This window comes from Neltuma alba, unplaced genomic scaffold, assembly GCF_004799145.2.
Source record: "Neltuma alba isolate B1F8T4 unplaced genomic scaffold, ASM479914v2 tig00011574_pilon, whole genome shotgun sequence".
Classification (NCBI taxonomy): Eukaryota; Viridiplantae; Streptophyta; class Magnoliopsida; order Fabales; family Fabaceae; genus Neltuma; species Neltuma alba.
In genome coordinates, this window is record NW_021636228.1 from 39,609 (window position 1) to 65,016 (window position 25,408).

Sequence of the window (25,408 nt, forward strand, 5' to 3'; positions counted from 1 at the left end):
ATTATACCTCCCTTCTTTTTAGAAAATAAAATATTATATTAAAGCTTATAATGTCTAAGGGGAAAAAGGGGGGGGGACCATATTATCCCCTCGCCTGATTCAACGACACACCTCTTTTATGTGAGGATGAAAGCTGAGGATTGAAGTTCCTCTTTGAAAAAGAAAGAACAGAACATTATTTACAAAATCTACTAATTAAAATAATTATAATGAATTATTTTTTGTTTTTTTAAAAGCCAATCATAAAGTCCTAAACAGCACTATATTCTAATAAATATTTTGGTAATTGGAGTAATTTACATATTTGTATACTCAAAAATATCAAATTCAAGTGTTTTTACGTTCTAAAACAAAATAATTTGATGTTTCATTATTTATTTTAATGCTTCAAGTTCGTTTTGCTCTTTTACTACCTTATTTTTAAAACAAATAAGACGTGAATAGCTAATTTAGAAATGTACCTTGTGATGGGATAGTAGATGATATTTTGAGTCTAGTGTGCTTTCTTCCTCATGTATTTCAAATGAATTTGAGGCTTCCTTTTCAAATATCTCTAACTCATCACAATACCTAATGGATAATCGTCGAAGTTGTGGCCATTCTAACGTGTGTCTCTGTGGATAAAAGTTCTTCAAATTTTCAAGCCAACAAAGCTGAAGGGAAGTCAGCCTAGGAAACTCAAATGCAGCAACAATAGATTCTGAAACTTGATCTTTTGCAACAACTACATCTATACCACAATCATCTATTCGAAGCTCTTCAAGATCACAAAGCATGCCTTTGGCTATGGATGCAGGAAATATACTTGTGAGACTTTCACATCTAAAAACATTGACATTCCTTAGACATGGGAAGGAGACATTTCCTTGGTAGTGATTGCTCCACACATTCTTCAATTTTGGCAAGCCATGTAGCGTTAACTTCTTCAGTGGCACAACCTGGATTGATAATGACACCGTCTCTCTATATTCGTTCAAATCTTCAAAATCAAGCACCATCTCCAACATGTGACAATTCCTGACTTCCAGTTCTTCCAACTTGTATAAAGATCTTAGCACACAAAGGGGCACTAATTTCACAAAGCCACAGTTTTTCACAATCAATGTTTTCAAATTGCTAAATGAGGTGTGTGAAAGTTGGTCATCCCATATCGTTGGAATCAAATTGATTGAATTGGACAATTCCAACCTCTCTAATTTTGGAAGTAACACCTGTTGAAAGAAAATATGATTAAACACAAATAACTTATAATCCATAGGCTTACTTTTCATTAAAATTTCCAAATAAAAATCTCATCTATCACAATCCTTTTCAAGCCATTGCTAAAAGTTCAATTTGAAATTTCACGGTCACAAAATAAAAATTAAGTAATTAAAAAAGTGAAAGAACTATAAAATGCTATAGTAATTAGCATAATACCAAATTAAGTGGTTCCAGTGAATGTAATTTTTGTAGATTTTGTTAGAAAAAATTAGAAAAAAGACTCCGGCAAAGCAGATAACTGTAGTGAAAATGATTTTTTTTTTTTTACAGGTAATTAAGTTTGAAGTTTTGTGGTAAAGTTAAAACAAGAAAAAGTAACTAAAATAATATGAATATAACCTATTGCTGAAAAGGGATTGGAAAACCATGAGCTACTTTCTCATAAATATTTTTTTTGAGTAATGAACAGCACAAGCGTCTGGCATCCCCGTCCAACAGTGTCGTTATTCATAGCATCCAAAATACTCATAAAATGCTGTTTTTGTAACGGAAACAATTCATATATTAAGATACTCCAAAATATCACGTTGACGTGTTTTTAGGATGTAAAATGAATAATTTGAGGCTTCATTATTTATTTTAAAACCTAAAGTTATTGGCTTTTCTCTACTATTAGCTGATTTTAAGTAATTAAAAAAAATAAAAAGCTGCAAACTTCCATAATTGCCTAATAGTAGAGCAAGTAATTCTAGTGAAAATGATTTTTGCATATAATTTTGAAGTTTTGTAAGAAGATAAAATAAGAAAAAATTTGTAAACAAAATAATCTGGAAATACCTTGTTGAAAAGTAACTCAGATATTTTGCTGGATATGTTATTTGTTGCAGCTTCAAGATGTGCTGAGTTCAAAACAATGTATCTAATAGTATCATTACTTTCAATTTGAAAATGCCTTAAATGTGGAAATGCTCTTCCATCGTGACCATGAAGAACATTTTCAAGCCCACTAGATCCATATAAATACAAATCTTCAGCTCCTGTTATCAACTTTCGTACCCCAGGCTTCAAATGGATACTACCCTCTAGCTCAAGTTTTAATATCTTTGAAGTTTCATGATTGCCTTGCCATTTCCAAAGCTCTCCAATGAATATTCTATATCTCTTCAAATTCAAATCTAAGAACAAAGTCTCCGGCAACATAGAGACATTAGGAATATGAATATCGAGAGAAGAGATGGGCAAATCCTTTAACTCATCAAGACTTGCATTTTCATTAGCTTCACTAGATTCTTCAATTTTCCATTGGTTAAAGCTGTTTCCCATGTGCAACACTTCCAATTTTTTGAAGCAAGATAGAAGTTTCGGGGGAATCACTTTCAGCTTGGAGCAATGGGCCAAATTCAACATTTGTAAAGAAGTCAACTCTCTTAATTGAATTGGTAGCAATTCAATTTCAGAGTAAGCAAAACTTAGGACTTTTAAATTCTTCAAGCTTTTAACCTCAGTTATATCTTCTAACAAACACGAGTGTAGACACAATGTTTTTAGTTTTATTAGAAAACTAAGTGATGGTAGTTTTATTAGAAAACTAAATGCCAATAGTTTCAGCTCCTTTAAAGATTTGAAAATCATGTTGGGTATGGTCAAATCACGTTTTGTGCTATCTAGTAGAAAGAATTCTAATCTTGGACAATGCAACTCTTCTGGAAGGTCACCAATTTCACTCCGTCGTAAGCAAATTCCTTTATAGCCTTCTTGCGTATTTTTGTCTGGCCATTCTGTCAACTTTCTATGCATCACAATGAATGCATGTAATTCATCGGATGCAATCGATAACGCAATGTCCCGAAAGACATCGTGTATTGTAAAACGATGATTAGAAAAGCTATCAAGAAATAAGTTTGATGATTTTAGCTTACTTACAATAGCAGAGATTCCATTGTGGGCTTCCTCCATGTTTTGTGTGTGTTTCAGAAAATCTAACCCCACAGAGTGCATGAGAAGGTCTTCGATTGAGGGATCATGGGACAACATGGCACCAAGTAAGAAAATATGCTTGTTCTCTGATGAGCTTAGACGATCATAGCTTGATATCAAAATGGTATCTACCTCTCTAATTCCTGTGATGTTTCTCCTTAAAGGATTATTCAATCGGGCAAGGTAATCTTTCCAGTCATCTGGATTTTTTCCTAGCAATTCTTTGGCAGCTGTAGCAATCGCTAGTGGCAAGCCTCTGCACTTTTGAACAATCGCATTAGCTATAGATATCAGGTCAGGACTACTTGAGTCAATAGACAATTCAGCAATCCTCTTGAACAACTCCCATGCTTCATCCTCTGACAAAAAACCCACCTTGATAATTTTTTGACATTTCATGCGGTTCGACAGCAGCGTTTCGTTCCTTGAAGTTAGTAAAATTTTGCAGCCTTCATTCTTTTTGTTATAATTCTCAACATCAACAAAAGGAATTCCAACTTTGCCAAAATCAAGTTCCTCCCAGAGATCATCCAATATTAGGAGCATATTCTTCTCTTGCTTCAACCTCTCATACAGATGACAAGCTCTTACTTCTTCAAATGTTTCATTGAGTTGCATACCCAGTTTCACAGCAATCTGGCCTTGAATCTTCTCAACATTCAATTCTTGAGAAACAATTGCTAAGATTACCTTTTCAAACATGTTTTGACTCTTTGCTACCTCTTTAGCTATAGTGGTCTTGCCAACACCACCAAGCCCACACAATCCAATCATATTAACACTTGGATTCCGTAATTCCTCTATAATTTGATTCACAATTTGCACTCTTGAACCAATCCCTGCATTGCTTTCTCTGTTGAATAATTCTGGCATGGATGGCGGAAGAACGCGATATGAAACTGTATTGAAGTTTCCCTTTCCACAAATTTCAACAACTTCTTGCGCCATTGCCTTTGCTCTTTTGCTTAGTTTATAGCGTAGCCACGGGTTGGGACATGAAGTTACGCTACACCCTGTTTTTGCTTGACTCTCTTCTTCATGAAACTTTTGAATTTGTTCTGAAATCCCATCTACTTTGCGCAACCAATGAAGAACTTTGTCTTCAATTGGTTCTGCATTGTTTGTAGCCTCATCTATTTGATGTTTTATGGAGCTTCTTTCATCGATGAGTTCCACAAGTCGTTCATTGAGCTGCTTAATGTTTCTGTGATAGTGAGACAGATGATGAAACTGCTCGCAAGTTGGGTCCAGCACTAGGTCCCAGAACTTGTCAACAAAACTGCTCAATGTTCCGCAAGTAATATCCATTTAATTTGTGCTCTGTTAAAAAGATGTAGCCAAAACTCAATTAGTCTTGTGTTGTTCACGCAGAAGTATTGGCATAAATATGTATATTTTGAACTAACAATAACCAATAACCAATATGAAATTTTGCAATCTGAATGTATATAAACCTTCGATATACCAACAGTAAGAAGCTTTCCCTGGTGTTCCAACACAAAAATGACAAGTTGAGAAATCAAGAAACACAGGAGAAGTAAGGAATGCTGTGAAATTATGAAAGAAGCTAAGACAACGAAAACAAATGAAAATCAAGCAGATATTACTAAAAAGTGCCAATAAAAGGAGTAATAAGTTCAGTAAAGGCATTTTTTCAAAGATTGATTTTAAGCACAAGACAGTGGCCAGACGCTCGAAGATTTAAACACAGGCATATCAGTACTCCACTTCCACGAGGTTGCCTCAAACACTACGGTCAGGACTTCATTGTTTTCCATTGCTATTCCCTCCGTTTAGTTCGGTTTTTTCTTTTTCTTTTTTAAAGAGAAACATAGAAAAGAATGAATAAAATGACAAATTGTTGCTTTGCTAGGATCTTTTTAAGATAATTCGCATGGATTTAAAAGATTAGGTGAGTTGGTTACATGTAAAGAAATGTGCGCTAACTTTCTTAAAATATGATTTATTTTAATTTTTTATATTTAAAAAAATTATAACGTAGCTTATATCTCGTATGATAATTGCATATAAAATTATTTTAAGATACAATAGAAAAAAATACGCTAGACACTGTTTGCAACTACTATGGGGGGGAAATTGGGCTAAAAAGTTGGAGGAACCAATCTATTTTCTCATATCAAAGTGTCGGAAGAAAAATGAGAAATCCAAAAGTGTCATTAGCTGCTCTTTTTAGCTATATTTTGCAAAACATCATTGCAATTTTAGAAGCATATGAAATTATTGGCAATAAAAAAAAAAGACAGAATGGTATATGAAATTTTTTAAAATATCAAAGTCTTATATATTATCTACATTAAACTCCGCTTTTCGTTGGCCCAAAAAAGCCCCCAAAAAAAACGCTGTTCTTGAGAAATTCATGAGTATTACAAGAGTGTCGCATAATCTATGCTCTGGCTAATTAATATCCTCCAAATCACATGATGGGAAGGGGTGTTCATTTTGTCTTGTTCTGAACTTGCTGAATTCGGTACAGGACAGGATGGGACCAAAAAAAATTTTAAGATAAGACAAGTACAGAATTAGACGGGACAGTAATTGGGACGGGATGGGACGTGGGACAAGGTCGTCCCGTCCCATCCCGGGATTTTTTTTTTAAAAAATATTTATTAATAATAATAATTATATTATTCAATTTACTTATTAATAATAATTATTATTTATAGTGACTTTTAGTTTTTAAGTTGTAGTATTATCTCAACAAAATCTCCTTTCTCAATAAAATAATTCATAAAACCATTATATAGTGTCTCTTTTACGGTATTTTTTTTTATAGTATTGTTTTTATACATTTTTTATACTATATAATTGAGCTTTCAACATAATATTTTTTAATAATTTTTTTAAAAGCTCAATAAAAAATAAATATTATAATATAAAAAAATTCACGTAAAAATTTATAATATTTTTTTTTAAAAAAAGCGAGACGTTCTGATTCTATCTCAATTTTATTCCGGTACCGGAACGAGACGAGACACTCCTTGGGACCTATACTTATGCAGGCATTTATATATTCTTTTTACTTTCGCACACGCGCTCCCTCTCGTCTCGCAACTCTCTCTCTTTCTTTTTAATTTGATTTTCTCTTTCTTCATGTTCGAACTCCCCCTATCGTAAGTTTACGACTTTTTAAGTTTTATCTCTCTATTTTAATTTCGCATAATCTCGCCCTCCGTCTTCATTTTTAATTTTATTTACTCTCATTTAAATAATATTACTGCATTTTAAGCTTTAACTGGAGTTACAAAATAGCATTAATAAAGACATTGAAATGCCGAAGGTTTACATTTTAAACCAAAAATAAGAAAAAATGAAATACTTTTATAAACACAAGCTATCATTAGTAAATATCACTGAAGCTGCAAAAAAGGTTTGAAAATTCAATTTTTTTGTTCAAGATGGATTTTTTTTTCTTAGAACATTAATACACCAGCGATCTCATAAAAAATGAAGAAAAATAAAAAGAAATTTATAAACACAGGTTATTATTAGCAAAGGCATGTCATTGAAGTTAAAAAATCCTAACCGGATATTTTATTTAGTTTGATTCCTTTTATCAAAATCTGGTTAAGATTTTGACATGTCTTTTTTGGTCGAATAATTTTCACATGTCAACATAAAATAAATCATAAAAAAAGGAGGGAATTTTAAAATCTGAGAAACAATTCAAAGGTTGGGTTATAAAATATAAATTAACATATCCATCAGAGTTTAATTATTATATAATTTTACTATTTTTGATTTGGAAATTCAAAATACAATATGTAGAAATAAAATAGAGAAATAAAACAAATTTAAAATGAGGGGAGGAAGTTTCGGGTGAGAGAGAGACAATTAAATTAAAAAGAAAGAGGGAGAGTTGAGAGAAGAGAAAAGAGAGAAGAGAGAGAGAGAGATTGTGCAAAAGTAAAGTCTGCCACAAGTATGGGTCCTACAGTGTGATTTGGAAGATTTTTATTAGTTAGAGCATAAGTTACGTGGCACTCTCTCATAACTTAAAAATTTCTCACTTTTCTGTATCTCATATCTTTCTCTCTCATTATCTTAATTATATTCTTTGTTTTTTTTTAAATTCAGTTTATCTCTTCATCAACAAGTTTCATCAGAATTTCATGAAATCCATTTTACGCTCTCAATTCATGTATAACGTTTCAAGGATTTTGTTGAAAAAAATCCTGATTTAAGTACGAGATGATGTATTTATAACTTGCAATTAATATATTGTTTTTTTAAGACCAGTTTATTAAGCGAACACGAAACAAACTTTCGAATGTATTAAAGAAAAGATAAAATGTAATGAGATCCCATTTATTTTTTTTATTTTTTGGTAAGAACGTCCCATTTATTTTACATTTAGAAAGGATGCTTTTTATTTTTAAACAATTTATAAACTTATAGAATTAAAATTTGTGCAAAACAAACCGTCTTTATATTTTTAATATTATATTTTCGCACACCCCAATATTAATTACACATCTTGGACCAAAATATTTCTCTTTAATAAAAACTTTCGAATTTTTATGGAAATATTTTTAATGGTGTTAAAAATGGAACCAAGGGGTAAAAAGATACTTTTTATGAAAAATTAATTATTTAGTCCTAATGTATATTTTTAGTCTTTTAACTTTACATAATTTTTTATTTTGATTTTCGAACTTTAAAAAGTAAACTTCTAGTCCTCTAACCTTAAAATTGATAACAAAAAATAATGATATTAAACTCTTGAATATTGATAAAATATTATTAAATGCTAATATATTAAGTTTAATTTTCAAGACCACTATAATTGTTAAAACAATTATCATTTAAAATCAACAATTTTAGAATTAAAGGACTAAAAGTATACTTTTTAAATCAAGGAACCAAATTGAAACCTCACATAAAATTAGAGGATCAAATATATACTTTAGCTTATATATATATATTTAGAACGAAAGCCTTATATATATATATATATATATATATATATATATTTGGTTGGAAAACCCCTTATATTTAACTTTAAAAAATAAACACAAGAGAGTATCTTCAAAACCAATAGACATCATGTAAAGCTGAGAGAGCCACGTTAATATTTAAATGAGAACTTTGAAAAAAAAAATTCTAATATTCAAGTGAGGGAGCCAGACCTTAGGTATCTTTACTATGGCTAGAACACATTTCTCCTTCTTCTTCTTGCTGCTGCTCCCTGTATTCAGAAACACATAAATATGCTGCAAAAGTTGAAATACAAGTAAATACAAATCAATTAAACAGAGACAAACTTTGGCACAAATCCATAGTTTCAAACTTACAGTAGTGGGCGATGTGAAACTTTGTAATTCAAGCTACATAATCCTTAGATCTGCTAACAGTAATCAGCTTTCCTCAGCATTCCAATATGGAGATCAAGCATGAGAGACCTCTTTTTTTTTTTTTTTTCCTTTTTCAAATGGTGTTTTGGACAACTTTAAGAAACTAATGCTTCACAAAATCCACGACAACTATAAAATCTGAAAGTTTTCAAAAAAAAGATGATGAATTTGTGAAATCAAACAGGAAAAACAACATCAACTAAGCAATAAAAATATAAGAAAAACGTCAAACTCGCCAAAAATAAAATCATCCGGAATAGCGAGTTTTTTTTTTTAAAGAGATGTGAGCCATCACAAATTGAAAGAGCACTTTTTTTAAAAAATTATTTTTGGGATTTTTTCATTTTGAAGAAAGATCACAAAACCAGCAAAATAAAGTTAAAAATGATCACGAATTGAAGTGCCAGCACAAACAATGCAAAAAGCAGGAAATTCAGGAATTTTTTTTTCTTTTTTCGAGAAAAGACCAAGAAAAAAGGGGATCAGAAAGCCGAATATATAACACAAAGGAAACTACAGAGAAGATGAAGTGAAAGAAGAAGTTGGGAAGCAGTAGAAATTAGCACAGGGAAGAAAGTAGGACATATGTGAAACTATGGAGAAGAAAACGAAAAAGCAGATTGAAGCTTTAGTTGGGAGGAGTGGCTTCAAAATCACTGGTTTAGATAGGATTCAAGTCTATGTAATTGGGTCAATGCTGTGGGGTTTCCATTATTGGGATGATGCATGACAATTTATGTCCTTGTACAACAAGTTAATATGGCTGCTCAAATTTTCAAACTCCTCGTGTTTAGATTCCTCATATTTAGTACTTTTTGTTTTTAAAAAAAAATCCCATTTTAACATTAACTTTTTATGAACTATTGCCATTCTATGGTGACCTCTTGATGTACTTATCAAGGGGAAAAAACTAACTCACCAAAAAAAAAAATTGAGGCCCTACTTTGTTGTACGGTTTCTAAGCAACTTCAGACCCTCATGAGGGAATTGCAGATATTTTTGAGTATGGAGGACCACAACGAGCCATGTGTTAATCATATAATAATAATAATAATAATATTCCTATTGATCCAATTAGCTGTGCGGGGGACCAACTTTGAATATTCGCCAAAGAGAATTATTGAAGTGAGCCAAAATTACAATATATTGATTGAAAAAAGGAGCACGATGATGATCACGACCCTTCGTTTCACCGTCACCCCATTATCAAGTAATTATATATGAATTCATTTGGTCGTAGATTTTTATTTATTGGGCCCCCCACCAAGTAATTAATAATATCAACATATGCTAACCCAAGTTTATGGCGATAAATATGGGTTGACAAAAGTGTGTATTTAGTTTTTCAATCTTAAAATTTTGAGTAAAATACATTAACTACCTTTATATTCTACTTAAATTACAGAAACCCCCTTTCTATTTTGAAAACATATATAAACTTCCCTTCAAATAAAACTATATGTTACATAAATCTTTCTTATATTTTTAAGATTCAATTTCTATCCATCTAATCATTAGTTGACCGTTAAGTTTAACTTTTAAATTTTTATTTTGACCAAAATATCCCTCTTTAACATAAATATTATTTAAACATTTATATTTATTAAAAAAAATTTGATACAACAACAAATAATTATAATACATTTATTTTCAAAATTTTTAATATGTTATAAAATTTTTAATTTCAATTAGATTATAGAATTATATAATTTTAGTTTCTCATGAAATATTGAAACTCAAGATTTTTTTTAAATGGCTAGAAAATATTTTGAATGCTTATTTTCTTATCACATAATATAAATTATACAAGTTTGGAAACTTATATAAATCATTTAAATTTAGGTTTGTATTAACTAAATTAGTTAATTTTTTGGCCCAATACGATAAAAACATTAAACAAACAACAAATTTTTTTTTAAAAATAAAATTAAGGTAAAGGAGAAAATCTTAAATTCTTTGATATAGTTTTAATCAAGATTTTGGGATTTAGTATTATGAAGGGTAATTTAGTAAATAGAAAGTATTTCAAGATAAATTTGAATTAAAAAAACATCTTTTTGAAATATTCTTAACAAAGTTAATAGTTTAGATTTGAGTGTATGTTTTCAAAATAGAGGGAAGGTATGTGTAATTAAGACAAAATACAAGGGAGGTTAGAGTATTTTACTCTTAAATTTTTAGGCTTACATGATGTGTTTCATTAACAATCATGGTTGTTTTAAAAAATCAAACTTAGTACAATATTTAAGATTATTTTAATTGTTATTATTTTACGTTAACAATTTTAGAATTAAAAGACTAAAAGCATACTTTTTAAAATTGAGAGATCATACTTAAATTCATATAAAGTTGAAGGATTAACAACATACTTTTACCTACTAATGATTTTCTTATAAGATTATTTTTTTTAATAATTCTGAAATATTAAATATTATTAAGATTAAATATATTTTTATTCTGAAGCCACTTTTACCTCAAAGTCTCTAGAGCTTGAGGTTAAGACTTCATCCTTTTTTATTGTCATGCTCTCCATTCAGTTTGGCTTTTCTGAGAGAAGATAGTAAAGAATGGCGCGTGGACTATGAAGTCTGAAAGTGACAAAAGTAGTATGTGGGTTAGCCAAACGTTAGGGATAAGGTTTAGGAGAAGACTGAGAGACGACTTCCTATTGCACAACTTGGACTCATATTAGCGTGGGCCAGCTACTTATGTGCTTTGTAACTATAATCAGAATTTAGTTGTCCAATGTTTAAACCCTCAATCCGTTGTAGTCCAGCCGATGAGGATACTCGGCTCTCACCCAAGAGACTTTGATTCTCGGCAATGGGAAGTTTTTGTTTTCTGCATTTCACACTTTCAACTACCAATAGAGATGTTTATGGGACAGGACGAAATTGAGACGACCTCAACCCCTGTCTCATGTGCATTTCACACTTTTACCTACTAATAGAGATGCTCACGGGATAGGACGGAATCGGGACGACCCCGTCTCATATTTCATCTTATTCCAAAGCTGTTCAGGTTCTAATCAAGATGGGATAGGACCAAGATGTCTCGTGAGATTTTTTTAAAATTTTTATGTGACTTCTATTTACTTTTTTATGATTAATATTTATTTTTTGTTGTTAGAATAAATAAACAAAAGTAATCTATAACAAAAATTAAAAAATATATATAAAAATGTATATCCTAGGATAGAACAAGGCTGTGCCGCATCCTGTCCTATCCTGGCTTCCATCTTGTCCCGTCCCCGTATGAATAGCCTTAGCTACAAACATGAAACGGGGGCATTATAGTCTTTTCGTGTGATTCACGGCACTCCGCCGTCTCACTTTTGATTTCAACCTTCCCTCTGTTCATCTGTGTTTTTCTCTGCATCACTGTAGTAATGGTACACTTCTCTTGTAAATCGAGTGATTTGTGAATATGGTTATATGAATCTTTATGTAGGCTTTGGAAAAGAAGTGTTCGAACCCAACAAGGGAAACCAAATTACAGAAACTCGCCCTCAACATCTCTGCTGGTGAAAGTAGTGAACTTCTTAGTAGTGTTAGTTGCTAAGATTGGCTCTGTACCCACTTCCTATTTCTGGTTGGGTTCAGATGAATATTGGGTTTCTAGAAATCATAATGCTTCTACGAGTTCATGTCTCTTCTAGTTCCTACGATAAATGAAGCAATCCAGAAGCAAGTTATTGTACAATGGCACAAGATTACTGCTATTATACATTCAGTATGTAATATCCATCTCCCTGTTTATTTTTCAATTCAGTCCTCATCTCATGCATAAGGTGTTTCTCAATTCTGATTATTTCTCAATTTGGTTTCTTTAAATAAATCTATTTATCATCGAATATCTGTTTTTGTCTATCAATTTCAGATGTACACATTATGTGATGGACCATTATTTATATTTCTATTTGGGAGGGACTTGATTGAAAAATATCTATATCTTAAAAATATAATTAAGACAATGTTGCCAATGATGAAATTGAGAAATATACGCCTCATTTATTCTGTAATCGCTCATTTTTTCAATATTATGCTTAGGTGCTAAAGCAACTAATTGGACGAACCCAGTATTCTCGAAACATAAGCTTACTAAGATCCTTATGATCAATCTAGTTTAGTTTGGCATTAAACTATTTTGTTTATACATAATAGTGAGATCATTTGGAGTTAGGTGTAATGAAAAAGATTTCTTGCCATGTCACCTTCGGGGGTGACAGGCGATGCAACTTCTAGAGAGTGGGTTGAAGGTGAATGAGCATGAATTACTGAGAAGAAACTTCAGTAACTGGATGTTTCGGGTTTGGTCTTCAATGTAAGACATATTCATATAAACAAGTAATTGATCCAGATGATAACAATATGAACCCTCTTATAAGAATACAGCGGGAAACTTGATAAATACTTCTGGCCATAACCTTGATTTCAGTTATCTCGGGATCTAAGATATGAGATAAGATCTGCAAAATAGAACAAGAGTCAAAAGAAAGTAATTGTTCAAGTCTCTTCTCCTGACTGGCAAAAGGTACAATGACTGCAACTGAGATTAGCTATTACTAGTCAAGGAACCACAAATGAGTAAATAGGGTTTTTCTTCTTACTTAATGTTTTCAATTGTCAAAAACTTAATTGTGTTTATCACTATCAGAGAAATTATAATTTACAAACTGAAATTAATTAACCTGTAACTACAGGTCACGGCCAGGATATTTTATTAATTTCCTAATTAAGCATCTACAAAATAATAATAATAATAATAATAATAATAATAATAAATATCTCACATATTGATCGTGGAATCAAGTACTTTATAACTATTTGGGTCTAAGTAACAAATAATGAATTTTGAAAAATATGTCCTGCGTTATGATTGGGAAACTAACTTCACTTTAAGTATATATCTTCACGCCATCAGGCGAAATGGTGGAGCAATTTTGATGTCTTGTGTAGTGCATCGTTACTTTACCGGGAAAATCGATATTTGTTTCTGGTTTTTTGATTGGTTTGTATATTTTGCTACTTTTTTTTTTTTCAATTTTGTGATGCATTTGTTTTGGCAGGGACCATCGATAAATATGTTACTATTGTTTGAGTGATCATGTTTGTTAGCACCATTTATGTCGATAAAGTTTGACACCGCATGGGCCTAATCAGTTGGCTAACCTTGTTCTATCTTGAGGCATATATGATCCTTCAATTGGGATCCATGGGATGGATTTCTTCGCTGTCCTAAAATGTCCTGGATTTCATGCTGTTCTTTGTTGTTTCCCGTCGCTGTACATAGGATTACCATTTTTCTTCTCTTTTGCATGATAAAATCGATATCTCTGTCTCTTCCTACATAAAGGGGAGTTCGGTAACCCCAAAATCATTTTGACCAAAAAAACAAAATTCATATAAGTCAAAACAAAATTGATCTCACGTACTTACTTTATAGTTTATACACCATAAAATAACGTTTAAAAACCTAATCCAAACCCTCTTAAATCATATTTATGCATTGGTTATTCAATAATTGTAGAATGAATTATAATTAGATAAGCAAAATAAAGAGCCAACATTAATATTTCTCTCCTTTTGACATTCATGTACCTGAAAAATACTATAGTTTGGAACATTCTCCGCTCTCTTGACTATCTTCGCCAAATTAAAGTTGAATTATCCATGTTTAAGAAGAACATCGTTGCAATTGTCTTCAAAATACCATAATTATTATTACTCCGATCTTTAATATAAGAGTTAGTTTAACTTTTAATTTGATCCTAAATATAAAATCTCAATCCAGTTTGTCTCTCTTTGTTTTTCCCACAATAATCCTTATAATAATTATACGTGTTAAAAGTTTCAGCAAATGTTAAAGTTAACACTAGATTAGTAAGGGCATTTTAACAAAGACAATGCTTATTTATTATAAATAACTAATTTAACAAACTTTCTTAATTTACGTATTCAAATTAACCAACTAGTTCTTATATTAAAGATTGAAGGTAGTAATATACATGTTGAATGCTGATTATTAGTCAAAGAAAGAAGTAGTCGCTGTGCTTGTGCGTGTAAGCGTAGAACAAATATTAGAATATATTATGTCTGGTTCTTAGTATAAGAGCTAGATGACTAATTTGAGTATATTAAGAAAATTGATTATATTAATCATTTGTAATAAATAAATAATTTTTTTTCAAAAATATCCTTGCTAATCAAATGTATTGGTCATAACTATTAGTATTACATTAAATACCTTAAAAAAATAAATATGATAGAAAAAATAAATTGAAGTCTTATATTTAAAATAAAAATAAAAATACAATGAGTTCTTATACTAAGTCTTAGAATTAGTACTTCCAGTTCATTTTGAGATTCTGGTTAGACTTTGCATGAATTCTCGGCACTAACTACTCAAACTAGAATTACTTTCTACGGCACATACCTTCTGAGTCTCACGAATCAGAAAGATCAAAGCGCCAACGATGGCTCTCAAAATATTTTAAATTATTGGGATGACTTGGATTTATATGTGTTGAATGCCGATTAGTCAGGAAACAAAGTTATTGCTATGCGTATAAATCTAAAATAAAGATTACGTTTTTTTTAATAAATTAAAATAAAGATTGCCAAGTACGCTTAATTACTGCTGACTTGGACTACCTTTTTTTTTTTTTAAAAGAGACTTTCCTTTGTGTTTGTTTATTTTTTTTTTGGAAGGAAGAATATATTAATCAATCAATAAACTTTACAAAAGTAACAGGTAACTACCAAAAAAACATCACCTGTTCTCTAATAATAAATCCAAAATATTCCTAGCTCTAAGTGTGTGTTCAGTATGTACATTAACCGAATGAGCTAAAGAGTCTGAGTGAGCCGAGCAATCCTGGACTACCTTATTTTAAACATAATAATGGGAAGCAACTTTCTCGTACGGTTTGTGTTTCTGGAAGATTAATATTTAATCTTTGTACTTTACCTCGATTTTTAATTTGGTCCCCATACTTTTATTTTGTAGCTGCAAATGCAATAATACTTCCATTCATAACAAGCCTCTTATCAGCGATCATCATCTCTAGGAAGTTACCTACTCTGCTCTTCTCTGTTTTTCCATTCAGAAACAGAGCATTTTTATTACTTAGAATTCATCTCGTGAATCTTGCTCCTAAGTGAGTGAGAAGTTGTTATGTGCGTGTGTGTGTTTCTCCTTGCTCTCTCTTGTAGAGGATTCGCAGTGAGTAATCGGAGGAGAGGGTAACGGGTCATGCTTCACACTTCATCAGATTCTAACGCTATTATAGAAATAACTTGAGGGAAAATGGCAAGCATACCAATCCTATTATTTAACACTGTAAAAACAAAAAAATATAATTACAGCTTTCATTATTTAACACTCGTACTTCGTCAAGAATTCACACACACACACAAGCGCGCACACATACAACACTTCCATTTTTTAACACAAGGATTTGATCTTCATGCATTACTTAATTTTACAAACAAGGCCATGTCCCTTCATAATGATTATTAAGGGATAAAAATTTTGTTACTTTGGTCCTTGAACATAATTTCCTCTGTGCGTAGCCAGCAAAACATGTCAACCTTTAACATATAGTGGCATGAATACTTCATCTATGATTAACAACTTAATTTTGGCAAATGGGAAATTTAACATATATAACTACTAAAACATATATCATTTGAGAATTTAACAAAAGCATCATTGCACAAACATCTGTCCACATTCTTCATCAAATGTCAACATCACTGCCCACAGCGTATACCTGCATTAATCAAGCAAGGAAAGTAAAAAGGCAAGTTTATATTTTGAGTATATCCATGTCATTATATATAGTAGCATTATATATAGTACAAGAAGTGATGAAGTACTTGAGGTAATTTTTTCTTTCTTTGAGTATTTCTTCTTTTTTTTTTTTGGTCTTGTTCTTTGGGTTGATATGTATGCATGGTGCTTAAATTTTGTGTGTTGGACAATTCATAGCTGTGACAATATTGGATGATTCAATGGCAAACTGGCCTTTGGCTACTGTTGCAAAAGAAGTATTCTGTGTACTGAGCACTATTTAGTTCTTCGAATTAACAAAATCTGCCATATTATAGTATTTGATAGTTATCATTTCTGGAGAATTTACAAGTTCACAAAGTCCATCTAACAATTTTTTATGTGGGTTGTAGATTTTTTTTAAAAATAAATTATTCATAGATTTAAAATGATTTTTTTACAGTCATAAGGCGCCAGATTTATAAATTTAAAATAATTTTTTAATGACTAAACTTCATTTTTCTATTATTTTCTTTCTTAATTTGTTTTTGAGATATAAATTAATCTTTTAAATATTTTTCATTGCAATTTAAACAGTGATGGTTAAAACCTAACAATTTGAGTTATTTATTTATTTTAAAAGTTTATTAATATCTTTATAAAATATTGAAAACAACCCAGTCAAATTTTAATTCAATAGTTGAAATGAGAAGTGGAGAGAAGTAGAATTTCTCCATATGTAATAGTATTTATTTGAATTATTATGGTAGTATTTAATTATAGTTAATGGAATATAAGTAAGGGTAGTTTGGAAAAAATAAATAAATATGAAAAACAAAGTGGATTGGGGTTTTATATCTAGGACCAAACTAAAAATTAAACTGGTTCTTATAATTAGAACTGGAGATAGTACATTTTTTTTCTAAAACATCTTAATCATCTTTCTTAATTTTTTTCCTTCCTCTCGCACATGATTGTTGTTGAGAGAATATCAACAAGGTTAATTTAAAAAAATTGAGAATCATATAAAATATGTCTTATATATAAGACCAATATCAACTTTTAAATTAACTCTTATATTAAGAATATGAGGAGTACAAATTAAGATAAATGTAATTTTTTAATGATTTTTGGGTTTGAATATTGGCACTTGCTAGCTTGATCTCTTTCAACATAAATTCATGAACTTCGCCGGGATGTTAAAAAATTTCTCCCCATACAATTCATGGATTGGAATGTTAAATTTTAAAACAATTGTGGAGAGCAAATATATTTACATTTAAATATATTGATAGAATATATTGGTAAACATGTTACATTACTATTGGTTAATTATTAGTACATACCAGATAGATTTTCTTTAGAGGTGTTCAAGGCCGACCCATTCCGGTCCCGACCTTATTGGAACAGGACGGAAATTTTGGGACGGGACAAAAAAGGGACCGGGATGAGATGGGACGGGACAAGGGATGGGGTCGTCTTGTCCCGGTCCCTTTTTTTTTTAATTTTTTATGCTATTTATATAATATTATTTTTTATATTTTTTAAAGATTTGAGACTATTATATGGAACTATAGATATATTTATTTAGAGCTTTTATATTTGTTGATGATTTGAGATTATTGATGATTAGAATTTTTAGCAAGTTTTTATTGTGTTAAAACTTTTGTTTAGAGTTTTTAATAATTATTATATGTAATATTTTGGGCTTTTGTTGAAGAGTCTCCAAACAAATAAAAAAGAAAAGAAAATGATATTTTTATAAGGTCTAAGCCCAAAAAACTATAATTAAAAAAATCAGATTTTATTAAAAAATTAAAAAAAATTTAAAAAAAAAATATATATATATCGGGACGTCCCGGTCTCATCCCAATCAGGACTAGGATAGCACTGGGACGGACCGAGACACGGGATAGATTTTCTGTCCCGTTACTGTTCATCGAGATGGAACTGGGACGGGCCTATCCCAGTCCCGATCCATCCCGTGAATAGCCCTAATTTTCTTTGGCTGATGGTCATCAGTACAAACTAATAGCTATGTAACATTTAAGCATGATTAAGGTGTTACATTTTTCTATTGAAATATAAGCATGCTGCACACCTTAAACATGATGCACTATATTTCAATTAAAAAAAATAAAAAATGTCAATTCTTTACATTATTGTAATTTATAGCTGTAGATACTCTTTTATAAATATTTTAGGGCAAAAATTTGAAACAGCTCAAGATGATGAAAATAGCTTTTAACCTAAAATTAATAATGCATTAACTAAATATTAAATATTATAAATAAAAAATGGGGAAAGTTAATGTTTAGGATAATACTTATATTAATTTTCTTATATTGATTATACCAAGTTCTCCACATGAAATAAAAAAAGACATATAACCCTATATGATTGGAGAATTTGACATAATATATATAAAAAAACTTGATATAAGCTTTTGTTTTTTTTTTAATACCCCTCAAGGACATAAGTCCTCAGTCAGTTTTCAGGCAATAAATTTTGTAATTGATGGTTTTTTAGTAATTTTTCCTTCTTATTATAATTATAAATTAAATTAAAGTTTAAGAAAGTTTATTAGTTTAACTACGTCGCTTAATTTATGGTAGATCGTAGCCGTTCAAGTAGTGGAAAAATCGAGTCCATTTGTTCAACTCTATCAGTTTCTTTGTCATTTTTAAAGGTGGGAATCAGGGCCGGCCTGACTCTTCAGAGCTTAAAAGGGCCGACCCTTTAAGGCTGAAATTTAAAAAATACCTCAATTTGCTAGCCTTAAGTTAACGGGCTCAGGACCGGCCTGCGGGCTTTTGGCCCGTTTAAAAAAAATGCTACTTTTTATATTTTTCATATTTTTTAATCAAAAAATAAAAATAAACCAATGAAATTGTTAATAAAAGACATAAATATAAATACAATTAAGTCACAAATACAAAATATCGTCATATATAAATATCTATCAACATCCAAGAACATCTAAAACAATCATTAACAAGATAACAATATCTCAAAGTTTTATCCATAGTGCAATTGCGCAATAAATAAACACTATTATTAATCTTTTAAAACTTCATCATTACTATAATCAATTACTTTTCTTCATAAGTATGCTTTTCTTTCGTAACAAAAATATCAAGTTTTTTTTTAAAAGGAATTTATTTTTAAATTTTGCAATCTAACTATTATTTTACTTTAATGTGAGAAATATTGTTGTTAAAACTCATGAATTTCTAATTCAAATTATAGAATTACAAGTTATATAAGTATAAAAACACTCTATTATCAAATATATATAGTATAAAAATATTAACACATATAATATAAATCAAATCATTATTAAAGTCTGAATTAACCCATTTTTTAAAAATTTAATTGGATAAATTATTATCTAAAACTAAATAAACCAAATCATTCTGTAAAATTTAATTTTAAAATAATAATAACTAAATATTTAAAATATTATTAACAATATAAAAAATTAATAATATTAGAATTATATAAAAAAATAAAAAATAAAATGGCTTAAACAGGCTGATCCTCAGCTCTTTAAGGTCGGCCCTTTTAAACCCTCAATCCTCTAGAGCTAGCTTTTTAGGATCTATTTCCTATTTGAAAAAAGAAATTTCAAACCCAGTCCCTATAATTTCAAGATCTAAATGGGCCAACATGATAGACTCGTCCGTTTTCCCGGCTCTAGACTCATTCTTCTCTCTTGGCTCTCTCGAGTCTTGACGACAGCGGCTTCTTTCGTTCTCCCTCTCCAAAAATGTCTCGTCGACGGGTTATCCGAACTGATTCACCAGCAGGTTCTTGTCACGGGTTTTCCCTCTCCGTTCTTGTTGCCGTTCTTCGATATGATGTTTTAGATTGTTTCGCTTAAGTTGTGCTGTGAGTCGGTGTAGTCCGAAAAGTAAAAATCCTAGAAGCATCTTGAGCTTAGAGAATTCGAAAGTTTAAACGATCTGTAAGCATTCAACCTTCTTAAGTATTTTTTTTTTTTGGGTGATTTCCCCGTTTTATTTTTCTCTTCGCATTTATTGGAACAATAATTGTAGGAAGAATTTGAATTTTAAACCGTATTTTTGGAAGTTATTGTGTTGGCAACACTTTGAACGTTGATTTTCTTGCTTGTTGAGATCTTATAGTCTATAAAAGTTAAGCATATGTATATTGTCAAGCCTAAATAAGGAACTTGACCGGTAGTATTTGAAATTCTCATCCACGTCTTAAACATGGTCGCAGCCATACATCTAAAGGCTCAAGGCTTGTGATATTACCTTTAAAATCAATGCAATTGAGCAAAGAGCTGGGTAAGTTGTTTGAATATCAATTGGTTCTGGTTTAGAGTCTATATTGTCTTGAGCCTACCAAGTTAAGGTTGCCAGTCATGCTGTATAGATTCCCATATTTGAAAATTCAACTTTTGTTTGAATATTCTTTCTACCTTTTCTTTTCCTTTATCAATTTACTTGCAAATTAAAGCTAACTCCCTTCTCCATTTTGCAGCACAATACTCGATTTCTTCAACAAATTCTTCAAAATAGGAAATCAGATTTTCTAGAGTGGCTTATTAATCATTATTGCATTGAATGGTGTCAAGATTCTTCTTTCTATATGGTTGACGTTATTTTAGGCTGAATGTGAGCTGCAAATAGGAGGGCTGGCAATGAGAGAACCCAAGCAACTTCTGTCTTTACTAAAATTTAAATTTGAAGATTTTGTTCTTTTCCACCTTCAATGCATTAACACTTAGTATTTTACTAGAATTTGCACTCGATTCTTTCTATCTACGATACTTTTCTATTTGATCAACCTTTTGGATTAGTCACTCGAGCCCCTAGCATCATGGCATCCAACAAGAAGCAATACTAGGGTATTGCTTTGCTGTCCATATACAATGATGAGGAAGATGACGAGATGGAGGATGTTGAAGGAGGAATGGAGAGAGGAGAGCGACAAGAACAGGATGGTGGGGATGTGAGGATTGCAGAGGAAAATCTAGAGAGTGATGCTGAGATGATATGGATCCTTGATTCTGCTAATGAGGCTACTCTACTGGCTTAAAATTACAGGATGACCCCAGAGAAGAGTAAATTTGGGACTAAAATGCCACCACAACCTTTGGTTGATATGTTGGTTTCACAGCAGGATCAACAAGTAGTGTCTGTTGAATCTAGGAGGACTAAGAGAGGGACAATTACCATTGTAGACTGTGGTCATGATGAGATAGCAATGTCACCTGAGCCAGAGTTACTCTCTCTTACTTGAATCCACTGCTCTGTTTTTTTTTTTTTTTTTTTAAGAAATGCATTTAAGTAGGACTAAGGACATGGCAATTTTGGTATATTATATTTGTCTTCTATACGTTCCTTCATCGTTATTTTCTTCCATTGATGGAGTCATGTCTCTTAAACTTGAAAATTACCCAAAATGTTTAAGACCCTGATGTTACCTTGGCCACCCTGGCTTGGCCATATTTTCCAGGCAGGTTACCTTCTAATAGGAAACCATTTTCTCCTTCTTTATTTTAGGTTATAAGTTAATAACTTATATTTGGTTCTGATATCAGGATGGAGGGCTTGATGGTAATGGTCAACTCATGTTTGAGGAAGAACTTCAAACAACAAATGGTATTTCCCCTTTTGATTAAAGTATGTTCTACTAAATTTAGTGTATCCTTTCTTTGGACACCTCATCCCACTACAGGTTATTCTCAGAGAATGAATATTACTTGATTAATCTGTTGGCGGTAAAGAAGAATATCTCAAGAGCTTCACAATGTCATTGATTTCTTTTTGGAACAGAAGAATTTAAAATTTTGACCAGTAATCTATTCTCTCATTTGGCCAAAAAGTCTGTTCTTTCTGGAACTTGTGTAGACAGTTCTGGTAAGATAATTATGAATATGAGCTAATGAATCTGAACTGTTATATTGATAAGGTAATAAACATATAAAATAGTTAAAATTAACTTCTGCATGAAATGTATTTAATCAAGAACGATTATTCAACTGACCTTTTATCTGCTAGTCTCTCCGGTTCATTGTCCAGTCGGGCTTTTAAAACATTAGTTTTAAGTAATAGTTTAAATTAAAAAATAATTTCCCTCAATTTTTGATAAAGTAGAAAATTGTACTCCTCCAGTCCTTAATATAAGACCCATTTAACTAATTTGATTAGATTAAGGAAGTTTGGTAAATTAGTTAATTATAAGAAAGGTGACACATTTTTCCTAAAATATCATAATCATCTTTCTTAATACCTCCTCTTTCTTTTCTACTTGATTATAGTTGAGGGAGTATACATAGGGGCAATTTAGAGAAAATTGATAAATATAAGAAATGGGTCTTATATTTAGGACCGAAACCAACTCAAAAATTAGATCCTATATTAAGGACCGGAGGAGTATAAAACTATTTCTAGCTTTTGCATATTTGTTGTTCTTTCATGACAATGTGCTATGATTTTTATTATTATTGCAGAGAAAGATAAATAAATTTCTTGAGTGTAAGAAGGCTGGAAAAAGTTTTAATGCAGCAGTTCGCAATAGGAAGGACTATCGGAACCCTGATTTCCTGTTGCTTGCTGTGAGGTATCAGGATATTGACCAAACAGGATCTTGCTTTGATAAGGATGTATTGGACCCTCATAGATATGACCCAAGTGACTACTACGACCAAATAGGTGCTTAACTGTTTCTTCTCTGCATCTACTTTCTTGTACTTCCCTGTGCTTGTTTATTTTATGCTCATATTTTACCTGATTTTGTCAATTATATGATACTTCTTGTGTGTCCTTGCAAACATTAATATTTCATGTTTGTCATACTCTAGATATACTGGTCGCTGGTATCTAGGCTGTTTAGGCTATTATTGTTCACTATACTAACAACGGACTTGATATCTGGTACTAAAGAACTTGTTTATCTTCTAACCTGATGTTGAAATTATGTTTTGCCATTGGATCGTGTTTTTTCTCTTCAAAAGTCCTTTTGATAATATTATTTACGCTGAAATGGACAGCCAACATATATACATAGCTGTGTATGGCTAGTTATATCTGCTTTAGGGTTCTTTCTATATTTTTTATGAATATGTTGGTCATGATTTTGGAAGGTAAATACTAGCCTAATTTAAGTTTGGGATAATTAATCTACAGCTCCTTATAGTTTTTTTTCTTTTTAGTAGGTCCTTATACTTTCACCTGTTTTTAATTTGGTCCTTGTATTTATTTTTCTTTGTATCAAGTCCTTATAAGTTCACCTTATTTTTAATTAAGTCCCTGAATTTTTTATTCTTTATTTTATAAATTCTAATAGTACTATTATATAAACATAAAATAGTATATATTATTTAATATTAATTTATAAACAATAATATTCTAAAGATATTGAATTATTATAATGATTTTAATTTTTTCAGCAAAAAAATTAATTGTTCTAAAAAATTTTCCTGAATTAATTAATTCTATTATTTTTTTATTACATAATTATTAATTTAATTTAATTATTAATATTTTATATTTCGGTATTAATCTATTTAATTAAGCTTATATTTAATTAATAAATAAAAATTAAAACTACATGGACCTGATTAAAAATTTAGTGAAATTATAAGGATTTAATTAAAAGAAAAATAAATACAAGGACCTAATTAAAAAAAGGTAAAAGTATAAAGACCTGATAAAAAGAAAAAAAGCTATAGGGACCTACTTCAAAATTCATTGAAACTATAAGGATTAACGAATTAATTAACCCGTTAAGTTTTCATTGTGAATTTAACCAACTTATTTGTCATCCCATATTTTGTTATTTGTTCATATTTTCCTCAGCACCCTCAGATCATTAAGGCCAACTTTCGTCCCTACTTGAGGGATTGGTCTTGCAGTCAAGCTCCCTTTAAGTACTTGATACTGATGTTGCTTTACCACCCCTAACTATCGCATAGGTAGATATGAGACGTGGAAGTGACAAGAAAGTGCAGGAGAAGAAAGCCCAGAAAGTTGAATTTTTCTCTGGGAGAGCACAACCAGGAATTGTAACTAGTGTTCCAAGGATCAATGTGTAACATCCCAAATTTATTTAGGTTTTAGAGTTAGTTAGTTAGTTAATATATATATATATATATATGAATTACATATATATGTATGACAATTAGAAGGAGTACGTTTTCCTTTATTATTTAAAAGGTATCACAAAATACAAAAAAAGAAGAAGAGAAGAATTAAATTGGAAAAAAGAAGAGGATAAGTTTCTTACGTGTAGTCATTGTAAAATACACATAATAATTAAAAGGAAAAAAAAGTAAAACGGTTTTATATATAAATAGTTTTTACATATATATATTTATATAAATCAAACATCTTGATATCTTTGATGTTAGTTTGAACAGCAATTTAAAGAGGAAGAATAAATAATAATAATAATAATAATATCAAATGGACTGAAATTCAAATTTTGAATCTGTTATATGAATTTTGATAAAATATATGTTTATAATTATATGGATATAAAAGAGATTTGATAATGATAATGATAATGCTAATGATGAAAATGAAATAGATTTAAAATGTTATGTGTTTTCAAATCCTTTGTATCCTGAAGTTAGTTTTTATAACATTTGAGTAACAAATATATAATCCGGAGGATCAAGTAATGATATAGCAAGACAAGGCGATTTTTTAAAAAAAAAAGAAGAAGAGAAAATCTGTATATATATGTCCCAACGGAAAAGGAAATAAAAAAAATAATTAACAATAAGAATAATAATAATAAAAGAGAGAATAGAGAAGGGACGGAAGCCCTACGTCAATCTCTTTTAATACCCTCATCTCTTCTATACCTCATTTATTCTGCCGCAACACAAACCCAACTCCTGAGATATAATGCCATTCGCATCATTCCTATTTCCTCTTATTTGTCCACTGTAGCCTTGCCCTTCTTTGTCCTTTTCTTCAATCAACAGTCACCGGTGTCTTCCAGGTACATAGCATAAGTTTCTCTCTTCCATGTATATATATACCTGTAGCCACTTGTTTGTTTTATAAAAGTTTTTTTTTCCTCATGAGTAGGGAGATTCGGCA

At 30.6% G+C, this 25,408-nt stretch overlaps 1 protein-coding gene and 1 long non-coding RNA gene across 2 annotated transcripts; one reads left to right on the forward strand and one right to left on the reverse strand.

The window, feature by feature from the left end:
- Window positions 1-639: 639 nt before the first annotated feature.
- On the reverse strand, window positions 640-8,528 carry LOC114715071 (probable disease resistance protein At5g63020). Its single transcript, XM_028899881.1, has 6 exons — window positions 8,493-8,528; window positions 8,328-8,386; window positions 3,127-4,500; window positions 2,041-2,583; window positions 737-1,211; window positions 640-653 (listed from the first exon to the last, which is right to left on the reverse strand). The coding sequence occupies exons 3-6, from the start codon at window positions 4,486-4,488 to the stop codon at window positions 640-642; spliced, it is 2,394 nt and encodes a 797-aa protein (XP_028755714.1). The 5' UTR covers window positions 4,489-4,500; window positions 8,328-8,386; window positions 8,493-8,528.
- An 11,617-nt stretch (window positions 8,529-20,145) lies between these two features.
- Window positions 20,146-21,004, forward strand: LOC114715110 (uncharacterized). Its single transcript, XR_003737522.1, has 3 exons — window positions 20,146-20,292; window positions 20,571-20,638; window positions 20,835-21,004. It is a non-coding gene; the product is annotated as an uncharacterized LOC114715110 (long non-coding RNA).
- Window positions 21,005-25,408: the final 4,404 nt, after the last annotated feature.